The sequence below is a fragment of the Cherax quadricarinatus genome, chromosome 40 (assembly GCF_038502225.1).
Source record: "Cherax quadricarinatus isolate ZL_2023a chromosome 40, ASM3850222v1, whole genome shotgun sequence".
Lineage (NCBI taxonomy): Eukaryota > Metazoa > Arthropoda > Malacostraca > Decapoda > Parastacidae > Cherax > Cherax quadricarinatus.
This window is the reverse complement of record NC_091331.1, coordinates 21,950,780-21,963,623: the sequence shown is the minus strand read 5'-3', so window position 1 is coordinate 21,963,623 and position 12,844 is coordinate 21,950,780. Positions and strand designations below refer to the sequence as shown.

Sequence of the window (12,844 nt, the reverse complement as noted above, 5' to 3'; positions counted from 1 at the left end):
TGGGTGGCTAACCCTCCGGGGTTAAAAATCCGAACGAAATTTTATCTTATCTTATCTTAGAATGGGAATGACAAGGGCAGACAGGAGAGTGGTACCCACATAACCTCTGCGATTGCCAAAACCATCTTCTTATTGGCTAGAACCTGGTCACTAGTTGAACGACGGGGCCCCATCATCAACTCTTAGCAACCTGGTTCGCTGGTTGGGGGAGATAGCCTGTAAATGAGGGTGTGTACATGCGCCGAATAAAGGTTACGTACTCTTTGCATACCACACTGGGTTAATAACCCTCCAGGTTAATCTAAATAGAGCCTTAGTGCATTGGTTGCACGCTCTGCTGACAATCAAGAGGCCATGGCTAAAAATTAAGAATCTTTGAAAGAAATGAAAGGACCCCGCGGAAATAATTCAGGATTTACCTTTGTTTGGTTATTCTATTTTAATTTCTACATAGGTTATTATGTAATGCGATCATTAAAGCTGAAATCTGTGAATTGAGACTGACCCAAAGATTACTATAGGTGAGATGTATAAGCAAAGCTCTTGTCACCTTTACCTAGCAATAAACTTCGGAGATCGTCGACTGTTTAGTCGCATCAAGGAAAAGGCCCTTGAAAACACTTCAATTAAAAGGCATATTGCTTCTTCGGTAATCCTGGTTTATCCTAGGTAATTTGCACAATGTATGATAATTGTACTTGTGTACCTGTGCCTAAGTATACTTTCTTTAAAGAAAGTTCTTGAGCCATAATAATTAACTGTCGTCTATATTAGTTAGTGTTCAACATAGAAGACAATCGTTTTCTGTTCATTCTTCTTTCTTACAGAAAACGTAATTATTTAACGGTGACCCAAAAGTAATTTAATACCTTCCGTGTACAAAAATAACAATGACAGTAATAATCTTTATTACTACAATTACATGATACAACTGATACAGACGTAGCTGACAATATTGGCATAACATACTAAGAGTCCCTGGTTATGTAGAGCAATTCGGCCAGTTTACATTAATCTTGTTCCCAAGGGTGTGACCCATAACAATCAACTAACACCAAGGTAAATATTTACTGCTATAATAATAATAATAATAATAATAATAATAATAATAATAATAATAATAATAATAATAATAATAATCTTTATTTCTACAAGTACTTGATACAACTAATACAGGGACACCAGGTACAAGGAAACATGCCCAACGTTTCACTCGTGCTTGATCGACACCATGCCCAGCCCTTCTCGGGTAGGGTAGGTGCCTGAGCCGGAGCTTGCAGCTCACAAGGCTGTCATTCCCATTAGCCTCCTTGGGGCGGGGATGGCAGACCAGAAAGGCCTAGCTTCTCCCTCCGAGAAGCTAGGCCTGGGGACAGTTGGTCCCAGACAGTAGCTCTCAGACCCTCCCTAGACAGGGAGCCGGGAGAGTACCGGCGAATCTTTAATAATAATAATAAATAATCGTGGTGTGGATCGGTACGAGTTTCATTTTCTTTTATTTATTTTAATTTTTATTTTTTTATTAGGGTCTAATACACAGTATACAGTATTAGTAGATTAAAAATAGATGTAAGTTACAATATATGAGTTGAAAGAAAACTGAATGAAGAACAGGGAGACTGAAGAGGATTGAATAACAACAGAATTGTTTTCAAGATTTGGCATATATTGTATTGCTGTCAAGATCACATATAGATAGGAGTTTTTTTTAAGTCGTTCTGAAGTAGTTGGCATAGTATATATATATATATATATATATATATATATATATATATATATATATATATATATATATATATATATATATATATATATATATTGGGAGTATGGAGGAAGTGGATGTATTCAGGTATTTGCGTGTGAACTTGTCAGCAGATGGGTCTATGATAGATGAGGTAAATTATAGAATCGATGAGGAGAAAAAGGTGATTGGAGCACTGAGGAGTCAGTGAAGACAAAGAACGTTATCTATGGAAGCAAAGAAGGGAATGTATGATAGTATAGTGGTACCAACGTTCTTATATGGGTGTGAAGCAAGGTTGGTGAATGTTGCAACAAGAAGGCTGGAGGTAGTGGAGATGTGTCTGAGGGCAATGTGTGGTGTGAATATAATGCAGAGAATCAGCAATTTGGAGATTAGAGGGTGTGGAGATTCTAAAGGTATTATCCATAGGGCAGAGAAGGGGTTGTTGAGGCTATTCGGACCTTTAGAGAGGATGGAACAAAATAGAATAACTTGGAGGGGATATAAATCTGTAGTGGAAGGAAGGCAGAGTAGGGGTCGTCCTAATAAAGGTTGGAGGGAGGTGCTAGATAGGAGTGGAGACGAATGATTTTTGTGACTTGCTGTTGGAGTGTGAGCAAATTAACATTTATGAAGGGATTCGGTGAAACCAGTTAGCCGACTTGTGTCCTGGAAGTGGGAAGTACAGTGCCTGTGCTCTGAAGGAAGGATGTTCATATGTTGCAGTTTTTTTAACTGTAGTGTAGGCATACCTCTGGCAAGACAGTGATGGAGTGTTTCTTCTCTTCGGGTCACTCTGCCTTGGTGGGAAACGGCCGGTATGATAGGATCTTGCACCTTGCTCATGTACATGGATTCACTACTTATAATGATCTGGACGTGTGTGGCTATAGTTATCACATGTACAGAGTTGGCACTTTTCATTAACAGCATCATTGTGCTCTGCACTCAGCCAGTTCCCTGAAAGCAGCTAATACCTTCGTAAAATAATAGACCATAATGTTATGTGCAGGTACAATGTAGTACCGGTAGTGTTGGGTCTTGGAGACTACGCCCACATTGTTCCTCCTCACTCCTACATCAACGTCCTGGACTTCTCAAACCTGCAGAGCCTCGCTAACTATCTCAAGTACCTCAACAACAACGACACCGCTTATAATGAGTACTTTAAGTAAGACTGTATTTAATAATCAATTGTAATATAAATAATTTTAGCTGTAGTAAGAGAATTCTGAGAAGCAATGTGAATCTAACTCTGCATCCGGTCAAGAAATATGACAAAGGTTACTGACTGCCTTTTATATAATTAATAAATGTTTTTCTGTTTTGGCTAGTAATTAATTATTATTAAAAATATTTTGTTTAATAGTAATGACGCAATGTATGTTGAAATAAGCTTTCAATCTTCCAGTCAGCTGAGTAGACTGAAAGACGAAAATATTTTGTAAAAACACTAGAATTAAAAAAAAAAAAAAACATATAATATACTATGACGAGAAAAAATAACTATATGAAAGGTGGGTTATACTTTGTGAAACATACATTATGAGCTAAATAATAATACACTTGTAAGGAAACAGGGGAATTAACAAATTTATAGGATTCTAAAAGCATTCCTCACCCTCAGATGGAAGGATCACTACTCCGTGGACGACGGGTGGTCCAGCACTGCCCAAAATTTCTGTGAGCTGTGTAAAAAGCTGCACAACGACACTGTGCCCAAGACCTATCAGGACATCAGGAAGTGGTTCATGTCCCAGGGGGGTTGTAAGAAACTGGATACAAGTGCCTGGAGCAAGCTCTTGGTTTGACACCACTGAACTAATGGACTGTGTGTGTTACCATGTGGCCGATCTTCTGTTGTCGGAGGTACTAGACGTGTTCCCGCATGAACTGCAGATACACTTTCTGTGATTAAACAAGGTTAAGGCTAGTTGCTGCAAGCTTGTTTTACGCTAGTACAGTATTTCGCTGCCTGGATGAGGTAGAGTGCGGTCGTGCTTTGCACCCCTCTACTGTTTTCCCAGACGAGCTACTCAGTCAACAACATGGCGCCAGGTGTGTGCAGAAGGGTGAATACTGTGGGTATTGAGCTCATTAGTGGGGCTTTAACGCCTACGTCAGTTGATGTGTTATTGCCCAAAATTGTGAGAGAGACATATGGCATCAGAGACGAGGATTTGTATGGAGTGGCACTGAACGGTGTGTATAGAATATTCGTGAAGGTGCTAACTGCTCAAGTATACGAGGCGTTGGTGGATCGTTATCAAGATGTCAGCATTAACGTAACACCGGCAGTGAGGGTCAAGTTGACGGATGTATCACGACATTATTCGTGGGTTAAGCTCCGAAACGTGCCTTTTGAGGCTGATGAAGTGGATATACGCAATGTTTCCGAACGTTATGGCACTGTACATCTGGCCCAACCTGGTAAATGGGTAAAAGGAGCTTACACAGGTTATCCTGAGGGTTCTTTCAATCTCAAGATGACGCTAAGGCATCCTATACCCTCGTATGTATATCTCGAGGAGTTTAGAACCCAGGTAATGGTAGCGTATGCTGGGCAGAGGCGTACATGCCGACTGTGTGGCGAATATGACCATATGGCGGCAGATTGTGGCAAGTGGAATATGGCTCCTGGGCCGGCAAGGGGCGGAGCACCTGTCCATGAGAAACCGATGCCTGAGGAAGAACGGAGGCAAGGAGGAGGGCGTGGTCGCTTGTGGAGTGAAGAGGTGACGGCTCCTCCTGTGGAATCAGAAGAAGTGGAGATCCATGAATCACCTGGCCCATCAACAGTACAGCTGTCAAGTGAAGAGGTGCAGGTGGGCGCAGAAGTAAAAGCTATTGAGGAGGAGTTGGAGACGGTGATACAGGCTATGTTAGAGTCTACGGAGGTGGAGAGTCACAGTGAGCAGGAACCTGGGATCAGGGCAGAAGGTGTGTGCGGGAGGGGGGAGGATCAGGTGGCACCTGTGATGGACAGTGTGAGTGCCATGGAAGGACATGGAGGCGGATTAAGGGTGGTAGAGGTGGAAGTCCATTGTGCTGGCTCCCAGGACTCAGATATGGAAACTGAAGGAGCTACAAGGAAAAGGGCAGCAGCGTCAGATTCGGACGATGTTCTGACGCCGCCGCAAAGGCCAGGAAAAAAGACATGGGGTTATGGTGCTCAGAGTGACTCTACGAGAGGGCCACAACAGAAGGGGGGGATGGTTGGGAAGGAGGGTGGAGTATGTGGCAAAGGCAAAGCCCAGGGAAATGGTTTGAAAGGGAAGAGTCATGACATGAGGTGGGGAGGGAAACCTTAAGCCGGCCTCAGGTGTGTAACAATAAATATTAATGGTCTGTGTGATGGTGTTAAACGTGAGTGCTTCAGGATGTTTTTGAATAGGTACAAGATTGACGTAGCTTTTGTGCAGGAGCACAATTTTAAGCTTGGTCGTGAATTAGAGGTGCCTGGGTATCAGGCTTATGTGTTGCCGTCTGAGCGCTTAAAAGGAGGAGTGGGTGTGTTGATCAGGGAGGTGAGCCCGTTTGTATTGCACAGGAAAGAGGGGGGGAGGGGGGAGAGTATTACGTGTGGAAGGATGGTGGATGGGAGAGAGAGTGGTGTTTGTGTGTGTGTATGCCCCAGCAGAAAGTGACGTGAAAGTGAAGATGGATTTTGTGCGGGAGGAGCTCGTGTACTACCTACGCACGTTACCGTCGGTGGCGATTGTGGGAGGGGATTGGAATTGTGTAGTTAAGAGGGCAGACGTGGAACCCAGAGGAGCAGGATATTTTTCCTCAGTCTTGGGAGGCCTGCTTAGAGACCTTCAGTTACGTTATGCTTTCGGGGGAGGTCTGTGGCAGGTGGAACATACGTTTATAAGAATGGGATATGCGGCTCGTTTGGACAGGTTATATTTATCTCAGAGGGTTTTGGTAGAGTCTTTTAAAACTATTGAGATGGTGTCTTCCGATCATAGGGCGGTATTAGTGGAGGTGGGGTGGGATGCTTTGGCTCGTAGGCAGGGAAGTTATTGGAAACTGAACACGATGGTTTTGAGGGATAGGGAGGGATTGGAAGGTTTTGCAGTATTTTGGGAACAGCTCTGGGCGGACAGAAGGACTGAGGAGAATGTGGTAGGATGGTGGGATAGTGTGGCTAAGGTAAGAATACGTCAATTTTATGTGAGGGAGGGTAAACGCATTAATCAATTGCGGTATGGTTTGTCAAATTATTTAGAATCTAGATTACGGGATTGTTACAAGGGGGGGGGGCTGTGGCCGGGGTGTACCCAGTGGAGGATATACACATGTTGAAGGGCAGGATAAGGGATTTGCAAGAAGAACGTTTTGCAGCGGTACGTATACAGGCGGGGTTGGACGAAGTACTATGAGGCGACAAGCCATCGGCTTGTGTGCTGCGAGGACAGAAGGTACGACAGCGAACGACTACAATACCGAGATTGCAAGTCATTTCTTTGGTGGGGGGGTTTAGAGAGGGACAGGTATTACGGGAAGCCATGGGGATGAGTGCATATGCAGATAGATGGTTTGAGGAATATGGGAAAAGTAGTGGGGTAGATGGAGACGTTCTTGGGCAGGTATGTGAGTATGTGCCATGCAAACTGGGGAGGAGTGATCGGGAGGCACTGGGTGGGGTCATTGAGGAGGAGGAAATATGGAGAGCCCTTATGGACATGAGGAAGGGAAAGGCACCCGGGATCGATGGTTTACCAAGCGAATTTTATGTACAGCACTGGGGTCTGCTTAGGGGTTTCCTAGTAGAGTTAATGAATACCATGAAGGAAGGAGGTAAGATGGGAGAATCACAGTCAACGGCGGTGGTGGTGTTGGTCCCGAAGGGTAAACAGCAGAGTACCCTTCGGGATTACCGAGCCATTTCGTTGCTTTGTGCTGATTATAAATTGTTCGCGAAAATTCTTGGGAATCGGCTTAAATGTGTTGTGGGGAGGGTCGTGTTTGAGTCTCAGTTTGGGTTGCCTGGTAGGTCAATGGGCGAGGGCCACGGGATCATAAAGGGGTTCCTGGAGGACATGGAAAGGGGAAGAGGGGCGTTGGTGGCATTGGATTGGCAAGGGGCTTATGACAGGGTGGAAAGAAAGGCTTTGAGGGATATTCTCCTACGACAGGGGTTTGGCGAAGAAATAGTGGGGTGGGTGGATACGTTGTACTCAAACGCGAAGGTAAGGGTGCAAATTAATGGGTGTGTGGGGGAAGGAGTCACCATGGAGCGGGGTCTTCGGCAGGGATGTCCATTATCACAACTTTTGTTTGCATGTGTTCAGGATCCCTTTTATAGGATGGTGGAGGATCGTCTAAGGACAGGGGATGGGGATGGTGAGCAGAAACCTTGGCCTGGTTTGGTGGGCTATGTTGATGATACAACTATTTTGGTGAGTGAGGAGACACGGTTAGGACTTTTGGAGGAAGTTGTACACAATTTTGGGAGAGCTACTGGGATGAAGGTAAATCTGGAAAAGTCAATGATAATGGGGCTGGGAGAGTGGGCAGGGAGATTAGATTGGGGATGTGATGTTGTGCAGCGGAGAACCAGGAGTCTGAAAATCTGTGGTGTCGTTTATGAGGCTGACCTGAGTGCTGCAAGGATTAGCAATTCGAATAGGATGGTGGAACAGGTGCAGCGACGTTTGGGAATGCTGCGACCTCACCATTTAACCCTTGGGCAACGTGCAATCGTCATCAATGTATTACTATATAGTAAAGTCTGGTTTGTTTCGGCAGTGATGCCGTTAACAGGAACAGCGATCACGAGTATTCTTAGAATGGTGTTCAAATTTTTGTGGGGCTCAGGGTGCAACTGGTTGCGAAGGGAGGTAGTAACATTGCCGGTATGTAGGGGAGGGTTAGGTTTGTTGGACTTGAGAAAGCGCGTGAAATCTGTTTTTATTAAGAGGGAAGTGATAAGTGCAGGTGCATGGAGGGGGGGGGGCAGCTAGATAAGGTACATGCTCACCTGAGGAAATGGTATGGAAGTGAGACATTGTCAATGGTGTAAGAATGTCGGAAGTCTGAGACATTGTTAGTGATGTAAGAATGTGGGAAGTGAGACATTGTTAATGATGTAAGAATGTGCGAAGTGAGACATAGTTAATGATGTAAGAATGTGCGAAGTGAGAAATTGTTAGTGATGTAAGAATATAGGAAGGGAGACATTGTCAGTGATGTAAGAATGTGGGAAGTGAGACATTGTTAGTGATGTAAGAATATGGAAAGGGAGACATTGTCAGTGATGTAAGAATGTGGGAAGTCTGAGACATTGTTAGTGATGTAAGAATGTGGGAAGTTTGAGACATTGTTAGACATGTAAGAATGTGGGAAGTCTGAGACATTGTTAGTGACGACATGATGTGGGAAGTCTAAGATATTGTTAGTGATGTTAGAATGTGGGAGGTGAGACACTGTTTGTGATGTAAGAATGTGGGAAGTGAGACATTGTTAGTGATGTAAGAATGTGGGAAATGAGGCATTGTTAGCGATGTAAGAATGTGGGAAGTGAGACATTGTTTGTGACGTAAGAATATGGGAAGTGAGACATTGTTAGTGATGTAAGAATGTGGGAAGTGAAACAGTGTTATGTGCTTTAGTGTTAGCCAGGGAACCGGGAAAAGTAAAGGTGGGAACTTTATGTAAATTGTTAGAGAGACATGTAGTGGCGCCGGTTGAAGGGATCTACCCCATGTATGCATGGGATGTAATATGGCGAAGATTTAGTAAATTAAGGATACGACCTAGGCCACCTGAGGTTATGTATCGTTTCCTGCATGGGATTTTGCCATCGGGAGCGATGCTCCGAGATAGGAGGGTTATCGAGGGTGGGGGGTGTGGCAGATGCAGTGGGGAAGAGACTGCGTATCATGTTGTCTATTTTTGTGAAGGTTTGGAGTGCATCAGGGTATGGATGAATGAGGTTGTGGTGAGGGTGGGGGGTCAAGGTGTGTCGGTATTGCGAGCGTTGAGTCTTGATATGAGTGGTGTGGATGAGGGTGTGGTAAGGGGTTTAACATATATAATCGTGGACTACATATATGTTTTGTGGGGTATGAGGGGGAAGGAGGGTGGGGATGTGCTGAGAAGGACTTTGGCGGCGACGTTTTATCGAACCTTGTGTCGCAATAGAGACATTTTTGGGAAAAGGTGGGATGAGGTTTTTTCCGAGGGTTATAGAGGCCTAACAATAGGGAATTTATTGGCGTTATAAGGGGTTTTAACTGTCGGGGTGAGTAGGGTGGTAAAAGGGGGGGCGGGGGTTCAGGGGTATTCAACGGGCTCACCTCCTTGGGTGCGCAATGATGGGTGATTGGGTGTGATTGGAGGTACTCGTGTGGGACTAGATGAGAGGTTGTGAAAGATTAGTTTAGCTTAGTTCCCTTGATGGGGAAGGTGTAAATGGCAGTTTAAATATATAAATTATTTAATATGTATATTTTCCTTTAGTAGCGTATTATGTTTCGCTTGTACTGGTCTTGCAATTGAATTTTAAACTTTTCTTGAGAGGATATTCCTTTCACTATGTACCTTGAAGAACTGAGTTATTTTTGCCATTTTGTTACGCGTTCCTGCATCAGATTTAAAGTAACTACCTATTATGTAAACATGTGTGGATAAGGATTAGTTCTCTAGATTAAAATTTTTGTATCTATATTTGTAAGTAATAATAGTTAGGCACGTGCTAGAAGGCACAGCGAAAGTATAGTCTTGTGGAATGTATGTTACGTTTTGGTAAGTTTGCATGTGGCGTATTAGGTGTTATAAGGAGTTTGGTGTTGTTAAGTTACTAAAATCATGATGAACCTTTTGGATAATACTTATTCAAGTTCTAGTCTTGGGTTCTTTAAATTATTTACTTAGCCTAGTATTGTACCGCTAATGTAGCATGTGGTGTATTATCTTGCATTTTGAGCGTGAACTTCACGATATGCAATGTTTTGAAAGTTTGTAATTCATGGTTAACATTAATATTTGATATTATATTGGTGGTGTATATATTCTTCTACTTATTACAGTGTATGTGTATAGGAACGTAATGTTTCATAACTTTTTTAGTCTGTCAATTTGTGTTTTTGTGTCTTGTTCATGCACTACCAACTATAAGGTTTTGATGAGGTCAGTGTATGACCATTCATTAGGATAATTCAATGTATGTTATTTAGAACGGGGACTGTACATACGGGGAGGGGGGGGGGTAGAAGTGTCGGCTGTGTCTGCACTGGCAATAATGATTATTATAAAAGGAGGGTTTATAGGTTATGTATATGGTTGTGGGTTATGTATATGGTTGTAGGTTATGTATATGGTTGTAGGTTATGTATATGGTTGTGGGTTATGTATATGGTTGTGGATTATGTATATGGTTGTAGGTTATGTATATGGTTGTAGGTTATGTATATGGTTGTGTGTTATGTATATGGTTGTGGGTTATGTATATGGTTGTGTGTTATGTATATGGTTGTAGGTTATGTATATGGTTGTAGGTTATGTATATGGTTGTGGGTTATGTATATGGTTGTAGGTTATGTATATGGTTGTAGGTTATGTATATGGTTGTGGGTTATGTATATGGTTGTGGGTTATGTATATGGTTGTGGGTTATGTATATGGTTGTAGGTTATGTATATGGTTGTGTGTTATGTATATGGTTGTGGGTTATGTATATGGTTGTGTGTTATGTATATGGTTGTGGGTTATGTATATGGTTGTAGGTTATGTATATGGTTGTGTGTTATGTATATGGTTGTGGGTTATGTATATGGTTGTGGGTTATGTATAATGTTGTGGGTTATGTATATGGTTGTGTGTTATGTATATGGTTGTAGGTTATGTATATGGTTGTAGGTTATGTATATGGTTGTGGGTTATGTATATGGTTGTGGGTTATGTATATTGTTGTGGGTTATGTATATGGTTGTGTGTTATGTATATGGTTGTAGGTTATGTATATGGTTGTGGGTTATGTATATGGCTGTGTGTTATGTATATGGTTGTAGGTTATGTATATGGTTGTAATATGGCCATGATCTATAGTGTTCTTTAAATGTACCGGGATTGTGTACTAGAGGTTTTGTAATATCTAGTATGGTTTTTAATTTTATACTCTTATACATTATTGTATTTGTTCTATGTTTTAAATAAAAATATAAAAAAAAAGTACAGTATTTGGTAGTGAAATCGGAAGGCTGTGTAAAAACCAAAAATATGGATTTATTGCAGATGTTTAGATTTTTCCATCGACTACTGATGATTTTATAATGTCGTGCCGAATAGGTAAAATTCGTCAATTAGCAATAACTCATTTAAAATTAAGTCCTTTCTAAAATTTTGTCTTGTAAGTTTAATGATGGATTTTTTTCAGTTATGTTATTGTCAAAATTAATAATTTTGTACCAAAAGAACCTTAGAAAACTTACCTAACCTTGTTATAACAAGCGCAATTTAATTTAGCCTAATCCAATTAAATATATTTTAGATAAGTTTAAAATAATTTAATAATAAACAAACACAATGAAATATATTTTTTCGTTAGGCTCAGAGTGATTTTTGCAAAATTATTGCGCACACAAATTTTCCCTTGCCTTATTCGGCAAGAAGAGCATTGCTATTTAAGCCAAAATCGCAAGTTTTACCTATTCGGCACGACAATAATACCAGTGAACAGAACTAAAACTGAAAATAAGCTAGAGAGGCATTGTCGTGGTGGTATACTGAGAAAGTGAACTTAGTGAACACCGGAATGCAGCAGTGTTGAGCTTCAGGAAGTTGGTTGCGTCATACACTGGACACCTTAACTCTTCAAGTTAAAAAAAATGAAAATTAGAAAACGATGCACAAAAAAAATCTGTGGTGTGTTTATTCTGGCATTAGTTCATAAATGGACTCAAAGAATGCATGTATAGAATATTAAAATCAGACTCCCCTCAGGGAAGGTTCCTTGATGTTGGTGAGGGGCTCTTGATTTAGGGAATTGGATTTGTGCTCCAGTTCCCCGAATTAAGCCTGAATGCCTTCCACATCCCTCCCAGGCGCTGTATAATCCTACGAGTTTAGCGCTTCCCCTTGATTATAATAATAATAAAATCAGACTTTTTGTTTACCTCAAGCTCTTGAATATTGAATTTCAAACAATCTTTGATAAACGTATCAACTTTGACCTTCAAGAATCACAGGACACTACAGTAAATGTCGCTCGGCCAAGGCATTAACAGCTGTTTTATCAGATTATGATTTTTGATGTAGAATAGTACACATCAAAATTAAAGCTGCCCACTCAGTGTTTTAGTTAATGGAAATGTGGAAACACAGAATTAAAGAGCGTAAGGTATTGTATTGAAGGTCTGGAGAGCAATGTATCAGGAAAAATATGAGATGGTAGTTTATTCTTCAGAATAACTGTGGAACGGAAAAGAAAGAGAGGGCATAGTTTTAAGTGCCTAACAAGAGACAACGTCAGTGAGATAAGACTTGGGAGCGAGTATGTGTGGCGAGGAGATTGATACAGCATTTCGTGATTGAGAAACTCCCAGACTTACTCAGAACTTCACAAAACAAATGCAAGAAACAAAATTCAAGGAAAACATGAACTTGGGCAAAAATAATGGGAACTTATTGTCCATTGGTTAAACAGATTTACCCCTCTCAGTGTAGCGTGGACAGATATAAATAAAATATCTAGGAAAAAGTGGTATAATTAATCATGCTTACCTTATTGAAAAAGCTAATAACTTCACAAATAAATGGGTGAAATATTCATGTACGACAACATCCCATATCATGTTAAAACAAAATTAGAAAGCGATTCTGAAGAAAGATCGAAATTTATTTATTTCACGAGTCTAAATATTGATGAGTACGAGTTGGAGTGAGATATTGCATTAATATGAAGGTAGATCAACAGTCCCTGGAAGGATAGTATAACGTGAGATATCCTCGGAACTTTAAGGAAAGTCCTTGACAACCTCTTTCTCGCTCTGTACCATCTTAGTTACTCTTGAGGATGTCTTCCTAATTCTTGTACCAATAGTCTCATTATGCAAGATACATTTATCCTAATTTTATTAACTAGTTGTCTTTGTG

The 12,844-nt window shown here is 41.3% G+C and overlaps 1 protein-coding gene across 11 annotated transcripts in view; it reads left to right on the top strand.

The window, feature by feature from the left end:
- Positions 1–7,226, top strand: part of LOC128687335 (alpha-(1,3)-fucosyltransferase C-like) — an 82,181-nt gene extending 74,955 nt beyond the window's left edge. For all 11 annotated transcript variants that reach the window (XM_070092789.1, XM_070092781.1, XM_070092779.1 and 8 more), the window contains 2 exons: positions 2,757–2,915; positions 3,372–7,226. In XM_070092789.1, the coding sequence (XP_069948890.1) occupies positions 2,757–2,915; positions 3,372–3,555 (343 nt within the window). In that variant the 3' untranslated portion in view covers positions 3,556–7,226. The remainder of the gene's footprint in view (positions 1–2,756; positions 2,916–3,371) is intronic.
- Positions 7,227–12,844: the final 5,618 nt, after the last annotated feature.